The 23,526-nt window shown below is 47.2% G+C and overlaps 7 protein-coding genes across 12 annotated transcripts; 3 read left to right on the top strand and 4 right to left on the bottom strand.

The window, feature by feature from the left end:
• Nucleotides 1-289: 289 nt before the first annotated feature.
• LOC117150953 (general transcription factor 3C polypeptide 1) lies at nucleotides 290-6,600 on the bottom strand. 2 transcript variants are annotated; one of them, XM_033318126.1, is made up of 7 exons: nucleotides 6,516-6,600; nucleotides 5,905-6,457; nucleotides 5,115-5,850; nucleotides 4,037-5,056; nucleotides 2,977-3,978; nucleotides 1,551-2,917; nucleotides 290-1,485 (listed from the first exon to the last, which is right to left on the bottom strand). In XM_033318126.1, exons 1-7 carry the CDS (start codon nucleotides 6,598-6,600, stop codon nucleotides 528-530), a joined length of 5,721 nt encoding a protein of 1,906 aa, XP_033174017.1. In that variant the 3' UTR covers nucleotides 290-527. The 2 variants fall into 2 exon arrangements, with proteins under 2 accessions (XP_033174017.1, XP_033174018.1); XM_033318127.1 differs by having other exon boundaries at nucleotides 5,905-6,435; nucleotides 6,516-6,593.
• A 313-nt stretch (nucleotides 6,601-6,913) lies between these two features.
• LOC117150955 (inhibitor of growth protein 5) lies at nucleotides 6,914-8,380 on the top strand. Of its 2 annotated transcripts, none has more exons than XM_033318134.1 (5): nucleotides 6,914-7,049; nucleotides 7,113-7,469; nucleotides 7,536-7,696; nucleotides 7,969-8,127; nucleotides 8,191-8,380. In XM_033318134.1, exons 1-5 carry the CDS (start codon nucleotides 7,013-7,015, stop codon nucleotides 8,290-8,292), a joined length of 816 nt encoding a protein of 271 aa, XP_033174025.1. In that variant the 5' UTR covers nucleotides 6,914-7,012; the 3' UTR covers nucleotides 8,293-8,380. The 2 variants fall into 2 exon arrangements, with proteins under 2 accessions (XP_033174025.1, XP_033174024.1); XM_033318133.1 differs by having other exon boundaries at nucleotides 7,536-7,738.
• A 207-nt stretch (nucleotides 8,381-8,587) lies between these two features.
• Nucleotides 8,588-11,629, bottom strand: LOC117150954 (interferon-inducible double-stranded RNA-dependent protein kinase activator A homolog). Of its 4 annotated transcripts, none has more exons than XM_033318129.1 (5): nucleotides 11,485-11,629; nucleotides 10,620-11,376; nucleotides 10,272-10,557; nucleotides 9,510-9,647; nucleotides 8,588-9,290 (listed from the first exon to the last, which is right to left on the bottom strand). In XM_033318129.1, the coding sequence occupies exons 2-5, from the start codon at nucleotides 11,330-11,332 to the stop codon at nucleotides 9,042-9,044; spliced, it is 1,386 nt and encodes a 461-aa protein (XP_033174020.1). In that variant the 5' UTR covers nucleotides 11,333-11,376; nucleotides 11,485-11,629; the 3' UTR covers nucleotides 8,588-9,041. The 4 variants fall into 4 exon arrangements, with proteins under 4 accessions (XP_033174020.1, XP_033174021.1, XP_033174022.1 ...); XM_033318130.1 differs by having other exon boundaries at nucleotides 8,588-9,287; XM_033318131.1 differs by lacking the exon at nucleotides 9,510-9,647.
• Nucleotides 11,630-12,177: 548 nt separating this feature from the next.
• Nucleotides 12,178-15,672, bottom strand: LOC117144190 (coatomer subunit beta'). The gene is made up of 4 exons (XM_033309242.1): nucleotides 15,200-15,672; nucleotides 14,449-15,068; nucleotides 13,803-14,385; nucleotides 12,178-13,567 (listed from the first exon to the last, which is right to left on the bottom strand). The coding sequence occupies exons 1-4, from the start codon at nucleotides 15,552-15,554 to the stop codon at nucleotides 12,381-12,383; spliced, it is 2,745 nt and encodes a 914-aa protein (XP_033165133.1). The 5' UTR covers nucleotides 15,555-15,672; the 3' UTR covers nucleotides 12,178-12,380.
• Nucleotides 15,673-16,087: 415 nt separating this feature from the next.
• LOC117135934 (protein disulfide-isomerase A5) lies at nucleotides 16,088-18,086 on the top strand. Its single transcript, XM_033296513.1, has 3 exons — nucleotides 16,088-16,914; nucleotides 16,974-17,585; nucleotides 17,649-18,086. Exons 1-3 carry the CDS (start codon nucleotides 16,257-16,259, stop codon nucleotides 17,909-17,911), a joined length of 1,533 nt encoding a protein of 510 aa, XP_033152404.1. The 5' UTR covers nucleotides 16,088-16,256; the 3' UTR covers nucleotides 17,912-18,086.
• Nucleotides 18,087-18,368: 282 nt separating this feature from the next.
• LOC117135941 (stAR-related lipid transfer protein 7, mitochondrial) lies at nucleotides 18,369-20,505 on the bottom strand. The gene is made up of 2 exons (XM_033296525.1): nucleotides 19,437-20,505; nucleotides 18,369-19,377 (listed from the first exon to the last, which is right to left on the bottom strand). The coding sequence occupies exons 1-2, from the start codon at nucleotides 20,088-20,090 to the stop codon at nucleotides 18,748-18,750; spliced, it is 1,284 nt and encodes a 427-aa protein (XP_033152416.1). The 5' UTR covers nucleotides 20,091-20,505; the 3' UTR covers nucleotides 18,369-18,747.
• Nucleotides 20,506-20,710: 205 nt separating this feature from the next.
• On the top strand, nucleotides 20,711-23,180 carry LOC117135928 (transcription factor TFIIIB component B'' homolog). The gene is made up of 3 exons (XM_033296500.1): nucleotides 20,711-21,892; nucleotides 21,954-22,282; nucleotides 22,344-23,180. The coding sequence occupies exons 1-3, from the start codon at nucleotides 20,884-20,886 to the stop codon at nucleotides 23,097-23,099; spliced, it is 2,094 nt and encodes a 697-aa protein (XP_033152391.1). The 5' UTR covers nucleotides 20,711-20,883; the 3' UTR covers nucleotides 23,100-23,180.
• Nucleotides 23,181-23,526: the final 346 nt, after the last annotated feature.

Here is a 23,526-nt window from a genome sequence, read left to right as displayed (position 1 = left end):
ATCAAGCTTGGCTTACAGTGTGGAAGCTACACAAGAAAGGAATATTATATTGTGTACGTCATGAATCATCAACTTAACTTTAACCATCAGCTTAGACCAGATGACGGAGTTTTAAATTGTCATGTTTATTGAAAGGCAAATATATACCTTTATACCATAGATGCGATTTAAGCCTAGACTTTTATTCTTATCCGGAATATATAGCCAATTGAATATCCGACATAAAAATCTTTGCAGTTGCCAAAATTATTATTAAACATCCTAAAATTACAGATTAAAACACAGTAGCTTTACTATCAGTTAGATAAATTACATTTATTTATCAACGTTTAAAAAAGTATGCAAAATGAATAGGTTGGACAGGATAAACTTACTTAAACATAACAATAATTGATAAACGAAAAAAAATAACAGTCAGAGAGATAATCAGAGATAAAACGAAATCATTGAAATTTGATCATACAATCTAAGAAAAGTCGTTGAATTCGTGCTCCTAAACTACTAACAAGGTAAACATATGCCGAATCCTAAATAAACTCAGTGCTGTACTTTTTTAGGCCAATAAAGTTGGTGAGCCTGCCTATTGCATTGCCATGCACTTGAACATATGTCTGCATGGGATCGTAGAGCTCCGTGACTGGCTGCTCATCGCCGTCTTCATGCTCATCATCCAGCAGTGATTCCACATGCACTTTGTGAGGTCGCATCTCCATGAGTTGTATGCAACCCAGATCGTGCAGAAGCTCCAGCAGGAACATGACGTCCACCGGCACCAAGTGGAGGAACCTCAGAAACAAACTGTGCACGGTGCAGCCGACGCGAGCGATGCACTCGCTGAGAACGGCGCCCATCCAGCGATCGAGGACGCGTCGATTGAGGGATGCATTCACCCGTATCCAAGGCTGCGGTCGCATGGCAATCGCATCCCGTGAAGCTTCCAGCGTGGCATTGGCCACTTCGAGGGAGGGTTCCTGTCGTGTAATCCTCTTTGGCCGCTTGGAAGCAGATCCGCTCGGCTCGTCGCTCTCACTCTCCGTGCTCAGTTGCTCCATAAGTTTCACCCGCTTTTCTGGAACGGAGCTAGTCGTCTCCTGAGCCTCCAGCTTGCGCTTGTGACCAACGACGGCTAGGAGTGTTCCAGGTGCCGCCGCCACCATGGGCTGCACTTTTTCCCGCTCCAATCTCTTGATGTGGAACGTGTGCACCACCCAATTGCGGATGTGGTTTTTATGAACGTACATTACACTAACAATGCCCACTCGCTTGATAAGATTGTGGTCAGCCAGTAGATGCAGTGTTTCCAACAGGAAATCTCCCAGGGGAAATATCCTACGCAACTCCAGGCCCTTCACACCGAGTGTATGCTTCTCAATGTGGTACAGTATGTCCTCCATGTGGCGGATGGCACGATCGTCATATCCACTCTCCTGCAGTTTCGGCCGAAGACTTTCAAAGCTGTTCTCGGTGTATTGCCAATATGTAGTTCTGTGAGTAAGCCAAAAGAAGTTGTTAGTGATAACAAGCCGGAAAAGTTTATAGTTAAGACATACTTAAGGACCTTGTCGAGCACTGAAGTACGCAGGCTGTCTATTGTTTGTTTGCCTTCTGGCTGCTCCACAACCTTAATTCCAATGGTGGGCAAATGAACAACAAACACATCCTGCGCTCGGGCACGCTCTTCCTTGTTGAGGGCGGGTTCGTACTCCTGAACGCGTTCCGTCTCCCATGCATGTGGCTCGTCATCGAGCAGCTCGGCACAAATGGAACGCCAGTCGGTGAGCTTGTGCTGGGTTCGTTCCGCTAGCGTCTTACCCAAGTCCTTCAGCTCCATTGCTTGTTGCTTTTCTCGCCAAAACGCCTCCAGTTGCTGGGCAAACGGCAGGAGATTCGCGTTGGTCACTGTGAGGGGTGTGCCCGCTGGATGCGATTCCAGCACGAACTGCTGCGATGGCAAAGCATCGGCCACCAGTTGCCGGAGAATGGGTCGCTGCTCGTGGGCAATCCGCTCGACGGCGTTCAAATAGTTGCCACTGCGCATAATGCAATTGGTGAAGGGACAATCGAATTGATCCAAACGTGACTGACTTAAAGTGATGGCCTCGCCCAAGGCATCTAACGCACAGAAGAAATGCATAGCACGCAACTGCAGCTTGGATAGCTGGTTGTAAGCACTGGTCGGCAGGCGAAAGCTCAGGTTGGCCGGATGGAATCGCACACGCGACGCCTGGCGTCCACTGCACTCGCCCTCCAACCGCTTTGAGTACTCGGTTTGCGGCGCATTGTCGAAAATGCAGCTGTAATGATCCAAAATTCGATCCGAGTGGCAACCACTCTGCCTGCCCACGGTGGTTGTGTCCACGGTCAGGATATTCGCGGGCAGCTGAAGTGAAAGACTCAGCCTGTTTTCCGACAACCACTCGCCCATCACCAGTAGTTGCCCAAAATGCGGCGAGGATAGCTGCTGCTCCTGGCCTGCCCGCAACTTCTGGTCCAAAGCAAAGAAGCAGTCGTAGAGGAAGTGTGTCAGCTTGGTGTAGATCAAGCGGTACTTGTACTTTGAGCTCAGCAAGTGGCCCGGTCCGGAGATTTGTCGGCTGGCCGCCGACTGAATGTTTCGCCGCTTTACCGCTACTAGCAAAGAATCTGCGCGCGCTTTGTTGAATGCTGAGTTGAGCACTTCCTCGGAGAAGTGCTTGTAGATCTCGAAAGTCTGCAGGTTCAGCAGCGTCTTGTCCTTGGCACAGCATATGTTGCTATGCAACACGCCATGAGCTACGGCCACTTGAAGATCCGTCTCCGAAGCGGGGTCCTGGAAGAGCAGTTGCAGCTCCTCGTGCGCCGATCGACACTCGCGTAGTTGGCTACCGAAGGCGTCCAAGGAGTCGGGCAGCAAAAACTGGCGACTAACTGAACCTTGCTGTATGCAAAAAAAGATATAAGTGCATGAACAACATGTGATACTTCTATTTAACTTACAGATTTCGCTATCATACGCTGCAGTTTGGCCATCATGAGAGCAAAGTGAGTCATTAGAGCGTTTTGAAAATCAGTCTTGTTGGGATAGTCCCGCTTCAGCTGGCTGAGAAATCGTTCGTTGTACACCGTGTTGAACTGTGGCTGCGTTTGCATAGCGTAGATCCAGCTGGGAACGTCCGGTATGTCACGCTTCATCTTCACCATAAACTGAACGCGGCGAACGCAGGCCTGTGTTGTCTTGTTGCAGATGCCCAGCCAGCGGCGAATCAAATCGCGGCAGACGACGGCCAAGTCGCACAAGGCCAAGGTCATAGTGGGTGCATCAATGAACATGTAGACTGCCCGGCCCATCTTGAGCAAACGATCCTCCTCTGGCGCCCATTTGACGCGCAATGTTCGCATATTCCGCAGGGCATCCCGATCAATATCGTCTCGAGGGCCGGATGACTTCTTTAAAGTTTTGCCGGTAGATAGCTCGCGTGCCTTGCGCACCGCTAGTCGGGGTCCAATCTTCAGGCGCGTAATTACTGCCCGCTTCCGGACTGTCCTCTTGGCCTTTTCCCTTGCTGCATTCGACTTACCACCATTCTGACGCTGCACCCACGACCAGTGGCGGAACTGGTGGGCAAACAAATTGGAGCTCAGTCCAGCGGCACCCAGGTGATCACCAGGAACTGTCCCATTGTCAAGCTCGACGGCCTGATCGAACTCCACCGTTGGCTGGAAGACTAGGACCTTCAAACGCGCCGGCAGAATTCTCTGCGTGCTCAACGATTTGCGGTATCCCAGTTTCGTGTAAATGCAGATGTGCTGCAACTTGGCCCAATAGTTGCCCAGTTGCTCCACGCTGGAGAACTCAAAGTTAAGCTTCGTATACGAGCGATCGGCGCTCACTTGCATATAGTTGTGCTCAGTGCTGGAAGTCGTGTCCAGCAAGCTGGTTCGCTGATTCAGGAACACCCAGCGGTGCAGGGAGTCACGACCTAACTTCTGCTCGCTCACCTAAATACGAATGATTCTTATAAGTGGACTTAAGCTCAGGAAAAATAGTGTTGCCCACCTGGATCAGACCCATATTGTTGAGCAGTCGCAGAGTGCCCACATAAAGCTGCTGCAGTTTCAGGCGTGGCACAATGGTCTCCAGCTTCAGCTGGGAAAGCAGATAGTGCTGACGGATGGGATGCTGAAGCTGTAGACGCAAATCGTCGCTGGCTTCGCGCTCAATGCGGCAAATACGCATAAAGAGCGAGAGCGGCATTCGGTCCATGGCATCCATGAAGTAAAGCCAGCCAGATGGTTTGTCCACGTAGCGCGGCAGCGGCGGTATAAAAGTGCGCCAGCCTATATCCTCAGTGTAGGGCTGAACCTTTGTTTCATCCGCCTGCCACTCGTCGAAAAACTGGCGCGGCTGCAGTGCCGGTTCTGACTTCTGCCACTGCTGCACAAGCTCGGCGGTCATGCACAGGGGCTTCTGTTCCGGCGACAGCTCGTGGTGCAAATAGAAGAGAAACTCGTGCAGTGTCCTAGCTAAAAGAAGTTTGGGTGCCTGCGTCTTGAACACCGCACTTGAACGCTCTGGCGCCAGTTTTCGACGAGCGAGTACCTCCTTGCGCTCTTTGGGCGCCATCTGAGATGGCCGCTTCATGCGCTCCTCGGTGATCAAGTGGAAGTTACTCTTTAGCTTGACAATCTCGCGTTTCATGACCGCGTGGTCAAGCCCGATCTTTGGATGCGTGGCGAAACGGTAGACCCGAACCCGCTGATTGTAGTGCAGTGTGATCTCGAACACGTTTATAACATTTTCCTCAACCATGGGACGCAGCAGGCGCATCAACGAGCGGCGACATAGGCTGTCCTTGAAGCCGGCCTGCCGCTCCGTTTCCTGGAGGGATCTTAATACGCGGGGCAGGGACACCAAACAATTCTGGTCGATCTGGCGCACGATCATTTTCTGGCGATTAATTTGGCGCTGTGTCTGATTGGCCGCTCTGGTCTTCTTAATTTTGAACGCTATGGGTCGGGCATTCGTCACGATCTCGGGCAAGTCCTTCAGCAGGACATCAGTGCTTTCGGTAATATTCTATATAGGGATACAGATATATTTGGATAAACGCTTTTTCTACTATATATATACTTACCGGCTCATCCTTACACCTAATCTCCAGTGCCTTTTTCTTGATCTCGTCTTCTTTTGAAAGGTCCCCCAAATGTCCTACGGCCACAAAGCGGAACTGCCGGCTCTTTCCCACCTGCTCAGAGTACTCTTTGACCAGGCCGTGCTTTTTCACTCGCTTCACAAAGTGTCGCATGTAGGTGGCGTTGATGCCCGTGTAGTGGCACAACTCGTTGCTATTAAGACCACGTTTGCCGAATCTCGCCACTGCGCGAAAAACTTCCTCCTCCGGAGGCATATCAAGAAAGCAGTGGCCCAGATCCAAGAACTCTGATACCTGATTCTCCTCGCTGTCGTCGTTCTTGTACAGGTCCTTCAGTTGCATATTCGGATTGCGCAGCTGTATCACTGTCACCTTGCGTGTGGTTGCTTTGGACTGCTTTCCCGACTTGGTCAGTGGCGCAACGGGCCTTTCAACTTGCTTAGTCTCGAAGAACTTACGAAAGGAGTGGGTCACCAGGAGTTTCTTTGTCTTAAAATTGGTAGGACGGCCTAGAAGATCGGTTATTTCGGTGACGGGTACTTGGCGGCTTGGCGCCCGCATTATCCCCAAGTATAGTTTTTCAAGATTTTCCTGAGAGTGGTTCTTGTAGATGCGGTAAAAGCGCGGTAGCATCAGCAGCGAAGAGACCAAGATGCGTCCTTTGTTAATTTCGTTATAGTTCTGGGCAATAATCAGCTGCAGATTTATTAACTTGTTTCTGTAAAGAATGTAATTTTAAATATTAAATATAAGTATAGTTCATGAAACTCACTTTATATAGAAGAGAATCCCTGTGTCCTTGCTGTAGTTTATAAGCGACCAAGGGCCTGCGGTGGTGTGTCCGCTGTACCGAGACCGTCCGATGGTCTCCAGGAAGATGTAGTTGGGCAGTGGCAGATTCTTGGGCATCAGTAGGCTTTCGGGCGTGAGTGCTGTCTCCCGCAGCTCTTGGGAGGCCACCACTACGAGCCTGCCTGCCCACTGTTCCGTGGCTTGAGCGGCATTAAGAGAATGCAGATCGCTGGAAGGGATCAGCTTACGGGTCTTAAAGTCGTTGCAGTTACCCTTGATGTCGCCCTCTTGCACATAGGCGGCCGGGAACAACATGTACGGACACTGCTCGGGCACCACGGGCAATCCCAGCTGTTCGTCGATGTCGTTGAGGCGATCATAGTAGGGCATTAGTGGTCTTTCCGCCGGCAGTTCAAAGAACTCGATCTTGTGAGGCGGAGTGCGTAGCAGCAAGGTCCACGTCTGTTCCCGAATGCGGTCAGGCAGCGGAGAGGGGAAAAACTCCAGTCGCCTGGCCAGCAGATCCCAGAGATCTAAAATCATGAGCAAATAACTTGGGCTTGAAGTGTGGAGGGCATCGAAATCACTTACAGGGCAATGTCACTCCCTCCAGACCCTCGAGGGCTACCTCATCGTAGATGGCATTAATCCAGGATCCTCCGGAACTGGCGCTCATTCTTCAAAACTTAATTATGAGCTATCAAAACAAATTAGTGTGTTTTTGATTGTGAGTATACTAGAGGTAGAGTTGCCAACCATCATAAAGTTGTAACCACGCTCAAAAACAGCTGATGCGCTGTCGTAAATAAAAGTTTTTCATAGTTTTATCGAATAACTACCACAAATGGATCCGAAACCTACTTAATGTAAATATTTTATTTTTTCTTATAATTTATTATTAAAAGCTCAGCCCAATTGTTTTGGGTTATGTGTTTAACCACTGTAAAGTAATCGATAACTTTAAAAAGCGAGTTGTCATTTCTAAATAGCCCATGTACAACAATACAGCTGTTGCTATCGTAAACAGACGCTGGAATTTTGCTTACACACTCCATATTCTTTGTTAAGTCCGATATTTGACACCGAAAATGTCTTCGGCTATATACCTAGAGACCTATTTGGACGGTAAGAAGATAATTAAGTATGGAAATCACTCGAAAATATGTATTTTTCACGATTTACGAACAGGATTGGAAAGTCTGCCAACGGAGCTGGAGAGAAATTTTAAGCTGATGCGAAAACTGGACGATCGAGCACAAACAGCGATGAAAAGCATCGATAGCCATGCCAAGGACTTTATGCGCAAGCTGGGCGAGAACGGGGCCATGAGCGATGATGAGAGGAGGGAGCGCCAAGAGGACATCAAGGCGCTGTTCGGAAAGGCCAAGGAGTACAGCGACGACAAGGTGCAGCTGGCCATTCAAACCTACGAACTGGTGGACAAGCAGATCCGGCGACTGGACAACGATTTAGCTCGCTTCGAGGGCGAGATCCAGGAGAAGGCCTCATCTACGCGTGCCAAATCCGAAGAAGTGGTGGCCAAGAGTAAGACTGTTCCAAAGTATCTATTCATCGCTAAGCTGATCCCTTCCTTTGTTTCCATTTGCACAGAAGGTCGCAAAAAGACCAAGGACAGCAAGACGACGGGCAAAAAGAAAAAATCAGCATCCTCGGATGAGGAAACTGGGCGCGGCAACAACCAATCTAACGCCAATTCCAGTGTCAATTCGAGCAGCAATGCCGGGCAAGGTAGCAAAAAGAAAAAGTCTAAGGTAAATCAAGAAAAAGAAACTCGCAAGGGGGGCGCTCAAAAGGTAAACCATCCACATTCTCATATATACATTCTTAGAACTTTCGTTTGTTTACTATTTCCCAGTTTTAGTTGGCCCTAAATGAAATACTCTTTACTTTTGTAGATTATTCCCATAGAAATCCTGCATTATCCATTGTCTTCCATATCGTTTGCATTTTCACTTATGTACCTGCATGCCTCTACTGTCGTCGAAACCCCATTCTTACGCATTTTGCTAACATATCCATTTAGAAAACCGTCGAGGTTGATGACTCTGAGAAGGAATCGTGCCACACGGCCGCCACTCATCCCAGCGACGTTATGGACATGCCCGTCGACCCCAATGAGCCCACATATTGCCTATGCCACCAGGTGTCCTATGGAGAGATGATTGGCTGCGACAATCCCGACGTGAGTATCCGATTTTTATGTACTCTGTGGTCAGTTGTATATGTTTTCACTCAACCATTTTAGTGCCCCATTGAGTGGTTTCACTTCGCGTGTGTTGGCCTCACCACAAAGCCAAAGGGAAAGTGGTTCTGCCCCAAGTGTACGCAGGACCGAAAGAAGAAATAGATGCAATCCTTTATGATAACTTAGAATATCACTCTAGATTAAGCACAAAATTACCTATTTAAATAAAGCCACGGCTAATATAACATCAGTATTATATTTGTCAATTTATTTCCTAACTAATTTGTAGTTAAATAATTCCATATCATAAAAGATATCGTTTTCACAGAATATTCCGCAAGTTGATTGATAAATTCCAGTTATCCATGCCCTTTAATTTGAAGTTTACAAAGTTTTTCAGCCCAAAAAAAGGAAAATAAAGACATCTCCCCGTTTAAGTGAAAGAAAACTGCATAAGTAGCGATTACCAAATACCGATTATATTCATAAGCCTTTTTACCTCCGCAAACCAGCACGCAGTCTACCTTAACCTAGTTAGCTAGATTCATTGGATTAATCCTGTTTTTATATGCCGTTTTACGTTTTTCAGAATTTGAAAGCGACTAGAAGATTCCAATATAGATTACACACTTGTCTGTATATGCAAGTGTACATACATTGATTGGTAGGTGTAGTACATATATGAACATTTACATATATAGTTAACAAATACAACTGCCTAATCAAAGGAATCGGTGGAAAAGAAACAAAATATATATAACATCGCCACTGGATTGAGCCAAACACTGGAAAGAAAAGCAACTAGACTACTGGTGGCGTTTGTTATCCCGTATCCGCTCTGTAATCGCTCGCATCAAATACTCGTGGTCGTGGTGTGCGTTCAGATTTTGCTATGCTGTTGGCTGCACCCCCTACTTCTTGGTCATGATCTTCAAGTACTCGAGGGCATTCTGGGCGGCATGCCGCTGGGCATCGGCGGCTGTTGCTCCGCTGCCGTGGCAAACGCCAACGGGCAGCGTGGACAGCTGAACCAGGCACTGGAACTGGCCAGAGAAGGTCTTCTCCTCTATGTCCACGTAGGTCACCTCGAACTGGTTCTCCGTGGCGATTTCGCCCAGCAGCTTGATGTAATCGATCTTGTTGTTCTTCAAGCAAGTCTTCTGAAAACAATACAAATGGAGTCGAATTAGCAGAGTCAAATTAAACTTTAGATAAACATAATTTGAACTTTCAAGCAACATCACTTTTATTATGATAGTGAACATGTTTAAGGAATGTGAGGGGGAAAGCCAAAAATGTACTTTGGAAATCACGTTCGAATGTTAGATATATGTTTTTGATCGTTTTTAAGTAAAGAGCGTTATTGGATTGAAATTTACCTGTAACTTAAGCAGTTTTTTGCCCGTTGCATTTTTGAGGGTCTTATGGAACTGAGATACTTTGTTACTGTGCTGCGTGGTCAGTGTCGGCACAGAGATATCTTTCAATTCACCATAATAATTTTCACTACTGCGGGGCTGTAAATAAGAGCGCAAAGTTGTTGGTTTCTTTTCTCCATTGCATTTCGCACACACGCCAATGGTGAGTTGAAACATATCACTTAGGTGTGAAAAATGTGCTTTACTGATTCGTTCTTTAAAACAATCACCATGCCAAGAAAAAGTTAAATGAAATATGATATAAACCAAAATAACCATAAATAAAACCAGAAATATAAATAAGGTTTAAGCATTTTGTTAATTATTTGTATAATTATGTCAAAACTACTAGCTATAAAAACAAGGACAATAATAAAAATCGGACATCACAGTATAAAAGGGATGCTTTAGTATTAGAACTTCAGCTAGATACATCTTTAAAAAGATTACCGGTATATTTACAACACTACTTTTATGGAAGGATAAAAGACAAACGTAGTAAATAATATTTACCATTAACCAACAATGATATATATTTTTTAAATCAATTTTTACTATTATATAAACTAGAGAGAGTCCGCAACCATTCAAAATGAATCTGGAACTGCGCATGCATAATAATTGCACAAAGAATATTAATAAATTGCTTCTGGGTTAGATCTTGATAAACTCAAAATCTTTAGAGACTTGCACGTAACGATCGGTGTCTTGGATGATACTCACTTCGCCCTCCAACTCGCCGCAGATGCTGTCGCTGATTTTGCCCGAATCGATGGGCGTCTCTTGCAGCCGCACCCACATGCGGTGGGCGGCCAAGCGCTTGGCTATCTTCTTGCTCTTGCCCTTGCCCATCTCGCGGTAGTTGAGTATCGAGCAAGCAATCGTAAACAGCCGCTCGTGGGGCAGACCCACTTCCGTCTCCGTTTCATACGACGGTGGGGGCCATCGCCGTTGCATGCACATCTCCTGCAGCCAGCCTATCGGATTACCTACGGTCTTCTCCCCGCCACTGCAAACACATAAAACAATGATTTGGATAACTTAGAATTAGACATCAATAGAGCAACTCACTCTCCTCCGCCCGTGGTATTCGCGTTGCCGTCTCCGGCGACCGTGAGCCCAGTCACCGACGGACCAGCGGAGCTGCTAGGCGATTCCGGCAGCTGCGCGCCGATCAGCTTGTCGATGAGCGCACGGGCCGCCGCATGCTTGGCCTCCTTCTTCGAGCGTCCTGCACCCATGGCCGTAAAGGGCGTATCCTTGTCCTTAAAGGATACGCGAAACCGGAAGGTCGGCTCATGTATGGCGCCTTCGATCTGGACAAGTTCATATCCGGGAGTGATTCCCCGTCGGCTTAGCAGCTCTTGCAAAATGCTGACGGGCGTCTTCATGGCAAGTCCATTGGCATCCGTCTCGCTGACGAACTTTAAGGCCTCGTCGCTGGGCAATATTCCGCCCATAAGGCCGACTCCACCTTGTAAGCCCGATCCGCCAGCCAAGGCGGTATCACCAACATCCGACAGCTGCAGCTGACCTGGCTGAGACAGCTGCGAAACCTGGGCGGGTACCTTCTCCTTCTTGAGCTTCACATGGCGCTGTCCCAGCGGAGCACCCTTGACCGGACTACCACTGACGGCATTGCCATTGCCGAGGCCACCAAGGTTATCATAGTGCCGCCGTGGAGCAAATCCCGTCTGGACAGGATTGGGGGGCGCCTGCTGCTGGATGTGAAGGTTCTGTAGCTGCTGCGACAAGCTGGAGGCGTGGAAGTTCTCCTGTTCCATGGTGTTCTTGTTTTGCACGGTTTTCGGGAGGATTCGGTGTGTATCTGTTTGAAGTTTCGGGGTAATAGTTGTTTGAAAAATCGATACATCACCGACGAATAGCGGGTGAAAATTTTAGCTTACACTCTCGCCCAAATTCGGGGAATACTCACGCTTGAATTGCGGTTTTAACTGTTTTTTATTTAATAATAATTTATTAATGGTTAGTTAATAATTCATTCTTAAATAAAAAATACAGCAAAATCCAGACGCACACACGATGTATGTATGTTAGTGATAGTTGTGGTTGCCAGACTTTTTTTGAAGTGCCTACTTATTACACCCCCATTCGTAGAGTAAATAGGTTGAATAGTATTTAACAGGTAAAGAACAAGGATCGATAGGCGTAGTTAGTATTTCCTGATAGTGATAGGATTTGGTGGATAAATGTGTGCGGGCACACTAATGAACGCCATCGCAAGGCGCGAAAAACTTAACGTCCATTGTTGATCGAGAGTGTGGAGGGCAAACTGCGGTGAGATAAAGTTAATATACTTTATACTGAATAATCTTAAAGAACAGTCATAGAATAAAACGAGCGAGCTACTACTGCCAGGAAGAATCTTTCCTTTCCTTTGAGATCCAAGGGTAGTAGCCACTGAAGGCAACTTCATTCAAGCGACGACACAAATATATAGTAAAATGGATCATGAATACTAATTTAACTAAAAAAAAAAATACAAGTAATTATTAAAGATCATCAAAAAAAAAACGTACTTCTAACTGATTGTGAGGTTGTTTAAATGTTGTATCGATAAAATATTAGAATGCAATCGATATCCTTGAAATGAGCGCCCTATTTGAAATTGTTGTATAAGTATTTATTGCAGTGTTTGCTCCATTACTGTTGTACATATTATTAATAGATATATATTTAAACAACATTCAATCAAATCAAATGTGAATGCATGCGCGGAATTCTGTGGCTCGAAATGCACGAAATGTGGGACTCCCGTAGCAGTAAACGATAGTTTAAATGGTATTCTAGATCTGGCTGTGATCTCCCGTCCTAATCGTCGCTTAGAAAATCGTCATCGAGGTTCACATCTGTCGTATCAATGTTATCATCCAACGTGATTCCATCTATTTCCAAGTCCAGGTCGTCGTCGTCATCCGCAGCGGCTGTAGGCTGGGCCACCTGGCTGCTGGAAACAGCAGCTTGAGCGGGAACGTAAGCTGGCTTCACCTTCTCCTCCAACTGCTGGCCGGCGCCAGCCTGCTCGGCGGCAAAAAGTTCTTGCAGAGGATGACGTTCGCTATTCAGTGGAAGATGGGCAGCGAGGCGTGCCGGCGCCTTGCGAGCTCGCTCCTCCTGCAAATGCTGCTCCACCCGTAGCGCATCGCCCAGGCCAGGGAAGAGATTTGTATACTGTGCCGGATCGGCCAGCGACTGGCCCGCCTTTTCGTTGACCTTGCCAAGCTTCTCGCGCCAAAGTTCTACGATCCTTGACATCTGGCTGGGCAGGTAGGTGCGGGCAAAGAACGCTGCCTCTGGCAAGCGATTTGTCTCAATGAGAATCTCCAAGCAGCGTTCCACGTCCGAACGCAGGAAAGCCGAGAGGAAGGCTAGATTGTGACGTCCCTGGGCCGAGCCAGCCGCACCCACCACATCGAGCAGCTCTGCATCGCCGGACGCGGTTGAGAGCAGCAAAAGACCGCTGAAGTCGTTTGCTTTCTGCATGCACTCCTTAACCAGAGCCATGTTGTTCTTGCTAGACGCTACATCTGCCAGCTGTGACCACTTCTGGGAGTTCTCCGACTCACGGGCCAGCTTTAAAGCGATTTCCAAATCCCCGATTTGTAAGGCCAAGTCAAACTTATGGTCGGCATCGGTAGAAACTTGCAGGGCCTGCGACTTAAAGCCCTGTTTCTCCAGAAAATGTGCCACCCGAGTGCGGTGCTCCTTGGGAATGGTTGGTAGCACAACGTCTGCGCGCTCAAAGTCTCTTCGCATAACCGCCGTCTGGTACTCCAGCACGGACAGCTGCAGACAGAAACTGATCACGTTCAACTCCTTATCGCCGAGGTAAATACGATTGTCCTTGGGCACGTAGCCCAGCAGATACATTGTGCGGTCTAAGTGGGATACTGTCACAATCTCGCCGCCCACGTAGTAGTTGATGCGATTCACCGAGTTGGTATAGATGAAGCAGTCTCCCACCCACAGACCTGTTTTGACGCACTCCGAAACCTCGCCTGAAACACAAATGAATAAAATGAATAAAATACAATTATACTTATTATGTGATAAAAGAAAATCTTTTTTTAATTTAAATTTAAAATAGTTTGCTCTCATGGTGAAATACAGAGTAAACAATTGTAAGCTCTATTGAAAAATTGAAAGCGGAATCTCATTTTAGAAATCGTGTTTGAGACACGTATTCTAATGATAAGATATTAGATAATTGGTATCAATATTTATTCAACTTACCTAGCACATTGAAGGCGCTCTCCACACCATCATCCTCCAGTCCCTCCTTGGTCTCTACGGCATTGGCAACCTGGGCAGTGTCCACCCCCAGGACAAAGTAGGAGTCATCTGTAGCCAAGCAGACCAGACTGCCACTTTCGTTCCAGAACACATTCTTTGGCTGCACCTCGATGCGCCTCACCAGTTGCAACGTCTCCCAGTCATAGAAGGCCAATCCGGAGGAGGTTTTTACGCCGAAATAGTAGCCACCGTATATGCTCTCGGCTCCGTACTCTGGAGTAAAACTCTTGCGCTCCTTGAAGTTGCGAAACAGTCGAACGGTGCCGTTGTTCTCCCTGATGGCGTACTCGTTGCTCTCGAGGGCCCACACAAATTCTTGCGCGGACCCGAAAGCCTTATTTCTCAGGGCCATCGATGTGTAGATAATGTACTCGCCATCGCCGCATACCACGACGAAACGACCGTTGGGATTGTGAGCAATGGTCTGCGGGTAGATCTCGCAGGCGCCCATATCCTTGGCGGCCACGGGCAAGCGTTCACCATCCTTAATCTCTGTGCCATCAGCAATAGTTTTTAGATTGACCTTTAAAGGAAAAGAACGGAGTAAGAAATAAAGTTGAAAGGATATGCTTATTGTTTAACTAACCTGCTGCATTTCGGAGTGCTTGGCCCAAATGATCTTGCCTCCCACGACGTCCATAGACATTGCTGGTTCCTCGCGGCCCACCTTAATGATGATAGAACCCTCGTCGTAGCCCAGCGCCACGTTGTTGGTGCCGCGCATGCTGGAGATGGTCCACACCCGCTCGAATCCGTAGTTAAGGCAGGTCTCGAGGCGATAAGTGCCAGAGTGCCAAATGCGGACGGTGCCATCTTCTGAGCCAGTCAACACGATCGGCAATTCCGGGTGGAAACAGACTGCGGAGATATTCTGAGCATGCCCCTCCAAAGTCTGCACACAGGTTTTGTTTTGGTAATCCCAGATTTTGACCAAGCGATCGTCAGCACCGGAAATCAAGTATGGCTTATCGCCACCATGGTAATAATCCACACAATTGACACCCTTCTCATGTCCTTCCAGCGTAAAGTTGGCGAAATTAGAACCCAGCTGCCACACCTTAACAGTGCGATCCAGCGAGGCGGAGGCAAAGGTGTTGTTGTCCTTCGGGTTAAACACGATCTGCATGACGTAGTGGGTGTGGCCCTCGAAGACACGCTGGCAGGCCCACATCTTCTCCCAATTCCAAAGCTTGATGAGCATGTCGTCTATAAAAAAAGAGGTAACAGGAATAAGACACGAAACCAAAGCATACTTCCCAGCTGGTGCACTAGGTAAACACACGAATTGGGTGACGAAATGAGAGTCACACCACTCCGCCGCTCCACATCACACTTACCGCTGCTGGTCAGCACCAACGGCTGTGTGGGATGCACCGCGATGCAGCGCAGATAGTCCGAGTGCGCCTCGAACGAGTGCACCTTCTCCAGCGTGTTGTAGTTGAACACACGGATCTGCATGTCATCCGAGCCTGTGAGGATCCAGTTTTTGCGTGCCACGAAACGGGCGGAGCGCACAGGCACGTCGCAGACCTCGAAGTCCTTAACCATTTGCTGGTTCTCATAGTTCATGATGTGTACGTGGCCATTGTACAGGGCGCACAACATCCACGGCTCCGCCGGATGGAGATCGACGCACTTGACCCGATCCGAGCGCGACGTCAGGCGACGCTTGATGTCTAGTTTCAGAGGCATCTTCCACGGTTTGGGCCAACTACGGCAGTCTGCGAAAACACTAATTAATTGCGGCGAGACCAGAAAAACTCTTTTGCTGCCTCCGCTGCTCTTCTTCTTCGGCTCGTTAATGTGTCAGAGCTGGCATAGGGTTGTCGCCTGCCACGTACAGGCGCTGCTAATCGGCGTATCGATAGTCGCAAGCTCTTCGGATATGGCTATTTTTAAGTACATAAAATTAAACTTCCAATTAAATTATTAATAAATCAACAGCTATTCCTGACATAAGAAGAGCTGTTCGTCATTAATATTTTATTAAAGGAAATTTAAGGATTAAGTGTTTTTAGTACATATGGCTTTTCAATTATATTATATTATTATTATATATTATATATTATTATATTTATATTTAGTGTTAATCCATAAATATTAAATTTTTGTTATTTGGCCGCTAGGCTTGCTAAGCGTCAGCACTGGCTGGTGATGGTGCAGGTGTTTTTCGAAAAGCCGGCACTTTGATCCAAGCTGTTATTACCATCTCCTTCAAAGTTGCCTATCGATAGGTTTCTCAACTAGTCCACGTCTTCTACTTGCGGTTTTTCGTTTTGTAAAATAAGAATGACGCTAATGTTGTGTTAAACATGCAATTATCCAGAGCGCACTAACTAATATAGCTTCAGTTAAGTCAACTGTTACCTGTAGGTGTAAAGTTCAAGCCGCCTGATGTGGATCACCGGTCCGTTTGTTTTTCTTCTGCTGGTGGCACTTGTTGCCGCAAAAACGAAAACCTCTGCGGTGCAGGATGACATCGCAGAGTATAAGGACTTCAAGAAGCTGCTGCGCACCAAGAACAATGTCCTCGCGCTATACGTGACAAGTGCGAAGTCCGCTGCTGCCGAGCTAAAGATATTCCGTGAGGCGGCGGAGGCGATACGGGGAACCGGGACAATGTTGCTGCTGGATTGCGGCCAGCAGGATCGCAAGAAACTGTGCAAGAAGCTGAAAGTATCGCCGGACCCCTACGCCATTAAACACTACAAGGATGGCGACTTTCACAAGGACTACGACCGGCAGCTGAGCGTCAGCTCCATGATCACTTTCATGCGTGATCCCTCCGGCGATCTGCCCTGGGAGGAGGATCCAGCCGGCAAGGATGTTCTGCACTTCAGCGACGCCGCTTCCTTCACAAAGCATTTACGCAAGGTCATCCGGCCCATGCTTGTCATGTTCTATGTTCCCTGGTGCGGATTCTGCAAGAAAATGAAGCCGGACTACGGAAAAGCGTCCACGGAGCTGAAAACTAAGGGCGGTTATATTCTGGCAGCAATGAATGTAGAGCGACAGGAGAACGCTCCTATACGCAAAATGTTCAACATAACTGGTAAGTTAACAAGTATAAACAATTTTCTCGTAGTTTTAATTTAAACAATACCTTTGCAGGTTTTCCCACCCTGATTTATTTTGAAAATGGCAAGCTGCGCTTTACATACGAAGGAGAGAACAATAAGGACGCTTTGGTATCTTTTATGCTCAACCCAAATGCCAAGCCGACGCCAAAGCCCAAGGAACCCGAATGGTCGGCGGATACCAACTCGGAGATTGTCCATCTCACGTCGCAGGGTTTTGAGCCCGCTCTGAAGGACGAGAAGTCCGCCCTGGTCATGTTCTATGCACCCTGGTGCGGACACTGTAAGCGCATGAAGCCGGAATACGAAAAGGCCGCTCTGGAGATGAAGCAGAAAAAGATTCCCGGCCTTTTGGCCGCGTTGGATGCAACGAAGGAGCCGTCAATCGCAGAGAAATATAAAGTCAAGGGCTATCCAACTGTTAAGTTTTTCTCGAATGGCGTCTTTAAGTTTGAAGTAAATGTACGCGAAGCATCGAAAATTGTTGAATTTATGAGAGATCCCAAGGAGCCCCCACCGCCTCCGCCGCCCGAGAAGAGTTGGGAGGAGGAGGAGGACAGCAAGGAAGTTCTATTTCTGGATGACGAAAACTTCACTTCTACGCTGAAGAGGAAAAAGCATGCGCTGGTCATGTTCTATGCACCCTGTAAGTTTTGCCGCTTGATTGTTAAACATATTTAAAGCTTTATTAAAAACTAACCATCTTCAGGGTGTGGACACTGTAAGCACACAAAACCGGAGTTCACAGCGGCTGCCACGTCCTTACAGGATGATCCTCGGATAGCGTTTGTCGCCATCGACTGCACAAAGCTTGCCGCCCTCTGCGCAAAGTACAATGTACGCGGATATCCCACCATTCTGTACTTTTCTTACCTCAAAACCAAGCTGGATTACAATGGCGGACGCACCAGCAAGGACTTTATCGCCTATATGAACAACCCGCCTACCTCAGCGGACCGCACAGAGCTGTGATACGCTGTTGCCAAGTATAACGATGCTTCTCCCTCACCACTTTGCAATCTCACTTCTTGTATTACCATAAACTGTATTCGTTCAACTTGAATGTCGTCTAGACTATCGAATATTTTATAGAATGTATGCGCATTTTGTAACTATATAGCATACTAATAAATTATGTTAAAACTAATAGTATAATTTCATTTACACTGCGCTTATGCCTCTACTGAAATAATAAAATATAATTGAAGTTATAAACTAGTATGTGAAATACCATATCAGATTAGTGGAATCCTCGTATTTAAGTAAATTTGATTTGTATACAGTGTACGATAAGAATAGCCGAAGTTCGGGTGAGAAATTTCGAAAGTAATTCAAGATAATGCTTGGCCAATTATTTGATAAGCACGAGTTTTACTATCTGGTGTAGATAATGTTATGAATGAAAATTAATGCCGTAAAATATCAATAGTTATGCAAGACATCGCTTTTTAGTAGACTTCAGTCTCTGGGTGTCTATTTTCGTTTCTTTTATTGTACAATTAATTTCAATAATTTCTATTTGCATTTAAAACAATTTCTAAACTTAAAATATTTTGGTTTAGCCATATAGCTAATGTAGATATATATTTATTTTAAAGTTTCATCAAATTAAGAGCAAAACTTCCAGCTATTGCACACTTGCTCTGGTGTTCAATGGTTTCGATTTCTCTCGCCTGAATTGATTTTAAAGCCGATGGAAGGTATTAACATAAGATGGAACTGGACCTTCGGATGGTTTGATACGTGGCTCTGTTGGGTAGGGAGGTCTCATGGGAGCGGGAGCAGCCAGGTATATAATGGTAAAAGATTTAGCGACCTGCTTCGGGTTTACTATTGACCTTGCGCCGGCTCAAGCTGCCCAGCCAACTGCCGCGTTGCTCATTAGCCGTATATTCGTCATTGATAAGCGCGAAACCGTGAAACATGTCCTTCATCTTGATGGCCCGTGAGCAGGCATAGTTCTTGGTGGCCACGTACATCTTGGTGAGGAACTCGGGCATTTGTTTCTGAGTAACCCAGGACTTAATATTCTGCGGTATGGGTATGCCCGGATCGTCGAAGTACGTGAGGACAAAGTGGAGGCCTGGCTCATGAAAACCGCGAAAGGGCTTGATGACCATCAGGCTCCAATAGTCAGTGACGCGAACTTTTCCAGACAACGCCGGATAGGTGTTGTGCGTGGCACCGCGGTTGCAAATGAATATCAGTTTCTTGTTTTCGTCCTTAATGTAGCGGCGACAATAGACATAGTCGCGATTGGCGAACAGTCGTGGCCACTGCATCTCCCAGTATATCAGATGCGAGTTGCTGCCCGGGACGGGATCCTCGCTGATGAGCTCAAGTCTTAGGGCCGTGTCGTCCCACTGACGACGGTAGTCCAAATCCGTTTGAACGTGTAGGAAGTCGTCCGCTGTGATGTCGTCGAATCGAGCATAAACCTGCAATCGGAAAGGTGTCATACAAATGAGCCCTACAAATATTTTAGAAGACCTCTTACCTTGTATGAGTATAAGGAGGAGCGCTCTTGCCGTCGCCAAATGCTGAATTCGTTTTTGCTAAAGTACGGCTCCCATTTTTGGTCGTCCTGGGCTTGAATGCGTACCGTTCCGGCCGGTGCATTGCGCACGTCCAGATCCAACGGTCGCAGACAGTTGCTGATGCTGGTGTCCGGATCCGTCCCCGACTCCGCCTCTTTGCTGGTGGACGGCTTGGATTGGCCCTTTTTGCAGCGCTGGTTGCCCAGCTGACAGTAGCAGTATTTCATCTTCTTGGCCTGGCAGCGGTCGCATAGCTGATTGTTGGGCAGGGCGTTGATGAACTCAATATCCCGGCGGCACAGATCAAAGTTGGACAGGGCCAAGCGCTCCTTGTTCCAATCGAAGCCATCACTACCCATTCGCTTGATATTCAGCCCGACGAGACCCACCGCACTCATTACCATTCCCCGCAGCGGAGGCTGCAGCTCCCGGCGGTAGTATGCGCGCCATAGCTGCTTCAGACCCTGAGTTCCATACACCGACTGGTAGAAGCTGAACAACTGCTGAATGCGGCGCGAGCGCTGGGCGAAAATCGACTCGCATTGGTAGCTCCAGGCCCGCAGCGTTTCCCGGGACTGGTTCTTGATGGCCAGTACAAATCGATTGAACAGCATGCCGGCTAATTCAATTTGTCCGTCGGCCGCCCGCTTGCATAACAACCTACTCAAAAGTTCGGCGACTTGTTAATGCTACTTCGCTATTACTGTGCCCCCGCACACTTGGCACATTTGTCACCAGAAAACTTGGGGAATTCAGTACTTCTAGCCAGGACACACCCGATCGGTTTGCCGGAAGCCTTACTGCAGGAGAGCTGGGTTAGGATCTGACCGGACTTATCATGTTTCCCCGATAAGAAAAAAACGTGCAACTTGCAATTTGTCTGCTGCTTCTGTTGTTATTCCGCTGTTGTTGTTCCTGTTGTTGTGCCGTTACAGGCAGCAGTGTTGGAAAATTGCAAACCGCCTGCTGAGAGGTGACAGCTACGATCAGTGATCACACTTTTCTGCAACACTGAAACACAAATAATATTAAATTCAACCAAACTTTTACTGTGTACAAATTTTTGACGTTAATCTGGTGAAGTATGCCATAATTTATTCCAATTTTTTTGACACTGCGAATAAATTTACTTGACATGCTTTATAATAACGTAGTTTTTTTTTTTATTTATGACAAAATCATTTTGAGTACTGCAAGTTTCCTATAGCCATTTTAAAACTTTAAATAAATTGGTTGTATACTATCTTACATGGTCAGCCCACTGTGAATGCCTTTTGGCGTTAGCCAACACTAGACTTGAGAAACTCGTGGTTGCGGCCGCATTGTTTTTGTTGCGCAGATTTTGATTCGATTTGATGTGTGAAACTGCCGTTGAGCCTGGAAGAAGCCTAAGAGTACCCAGGCAGGATGTCCATGCGGCGTCAGCGCATCAAGGCTCCGGCCAACCTGTCGCTTATCAAACGCAAGCCACGCAGGGAGGAGCTCCCAACGACGAAAAAGGAGGATGAGGAGGAAGAGCAGGTGGTGGTGGAAGCAGCGGCTGGGTCCCCGCCCGTTGCATCGGCCCCTGCTGCGGAATTGGAACTAGAGGCTGATGCAATCGCCTTCAAGATGCCCGCAAGCTCGGCTGGGCAGCTGGAAGAGGTATTCCACTCGGACCTCGAGGACAATGTCATTCAGATGGACTTGCAGAAGACCACCAATGGCTTCCCTATGTCGCCCAGCAAGGCTCAAGCCCGTCAGCGTGTGCGACCCACTCCGGTATTTGGCCAGCGACGCAACAGCTTCGTGGGCTCACCCATGGCCAGTGATTATGAGGGCGACTATCAGTCGCCAGCCACGCCCACGCGGCGAGAGCGCTATCTTAGCGGTTCTTCATCGGGAACTCCTTTGCAGCAGCAGGTGCACTCGCCTATGCCTCCGTCCCCTTATAAATACCTTCCGCCCGCCAGTCCGGGCATGGGACGCATTCGCACCGAATCCACCTGTTCCACCTATTCCGAAGGAGGCAGCAAGCAGAGAAAGGGCGATGATAAGTCGCAAAGTCAAGGTGGCCAGCGGTTAAATGCACGGCGAGACTTTGAAACGCGTTTCAATAAGGGTGTGCCCGACAAGTCCACATTCAAGATGATGGACATGATTTTCTACAATCCGGAGAACAATCCCATGGTGCCCAAACAGTCGGTGACGACCATCAAGGATGAGTCTGGTGGCGATGATTCTAAGCCCGCAGTCGGTCAACTATTGGAGCCCAAGGGAGAGTCCACATCCGCTATGTTAGTGCCTCAGCTAAAGCTTGATGCCAATGGCGAGATGATCATTGATGAGAAAACATTGGAGATCGAAACCACGGCCGAGGTGGAGGCACGCAAGGTGCTAGCCAACTCATCTTTAATCCTAATGGACGAGACTACGGGTGCGCCGCAGAGTTAATACGTAATAGTAGAATACTTAACGAATTGATTTTTACTTTACAGGAGATAATGGATTCTATAAACGCCACAAGCGCACGCCCTACTGGACCTCCGATGAGACCGTGCGCTTCTACCGCAGCCTGCAGATCATCGGGACGGACTTCTCGCTGATGTGCCAAATGTTTCCAACACGTTCCCGTCGGGATCTGAAGCTAAAGTACAAAAAGGAAGAGCGCACCAATGGGCAGCTCATAAACAAAGCACTACTCTATCCTAAGGCCTTTAACATTCAGGAGCTTAAGGATCAACTGGAAGAGGAGGACCGCGAACGGGAAGAAAATGATCGCCAGTGGAGGGAAATCGCACGAGCTCTTCCGGGAAACCCTAAGAAGGTAAATAGTTTATAGCTGACTGTAAACATTTTAACATTTAACATTTGTTAATTATATTTAGCGTTCTCGAGTACAGCCGCAGAGCAAGGCATCAAGGGCCCTAAACGATGGTGATGTTGTCTACGAAAACGAGCACGTGACGAGTACAAAGCTCGGCAAGCAAGCCTGGGCCAAAAGGCGAAAGGAGTTGGAGACCGATGAGAACGACGGGAGTTCGCCGGCTAAACGAAAGCCAAAGGCTAAGCGACGATCTCCCAAGGTTCCAGTTCCAGCGGCAACGGAGAGTCTGTCGGATGTGGCGGCCATTAAGCAGGAAAAAACGATCAAAACCGAACAAACGAGTAGTCATTTGCCAACGGGGGGAGAACTGCAGGCTGAGCTCAATGGCCTCCTGATGGATGATCCGGTGGAATATGACGTAGATGTAAACAAGCCACGTGATAAAACTATGATCAATATGGATGATGGTACCCTAAGCTATGTCAGCGACATTGAACCCGCCACAGAGACTCCCAATCGAAAGGCAGAAACATATTTAATAAACTTCATTGGAGACCAAGATCATGGTCATGAAGTTATAACGCCGGATGACCCCATTCCGCCGTCCACTACCGAACCGGATATCGAACAAATTCTCGCCGAGCTCGCGGAAGGATCTCTGGCCCTCGTCTCGTCCCTGGATCCAGAGCACGAGGATCGTGTGCTCAACGAAATCTACATGCTGGACAAAAAGACGGGCGAGTTGTGCGAAACGCCGCTGAAAATACCAGAGCATATTGTTCAATGCATAATGAATGTTATGCAGCCAGAGGACTAACGACATTTTATATTTATATCTTAAGAGTATTTGTTAACAGTTATAATTTATTAAAGCATTTCGCTAGATGTATTTACAAAATTACTTTCTTGTTCCTCGCGAATTGAAAGGGAAATGCGATTATAGGAAAGTCAGGTTTCTCGGTATAGTCAAAATAGTCTTATTTTATAAATAAAATAAGGTAGGAAGTCTTTTAAGTATTAAATGTGTTTGGTTATATGTATCTACTCTAGACAGGATCATTTTGATTTCTTGCAAAAACAGAAGCATATATAAAAATCAAAGATAGCCATTGCTTTTATATAGAAAATTTAAATAAAATTAAGAATTATAAATATTTTTTGAATTTCCATTAATTTCAGAGTTGTCGTCGTCTAAAATTATTTTTCGCTTCGCAACACATATTTTCAGGTGCAGCGCTTTAGAG

This window comes from Drosophila mauritiana, chromosome 2L (genome assembly GCF_004382145.1).
Source record: "Drosophila mauritiana strain mau12 chromosome 2L, ASM438214v1, whole genome shotgun sequence".
NCBI lineage: Eukaryota > Metazoa > Arthropoda > Insecta > Diptera > Drosophilidae > Drosophila > Drosophila mauritiana.
The sequence above is the reverse complement of the archived record's forward strand: the minus strand, read 5'-3'. Positions and strand labels throughout refer to the sequence as shown.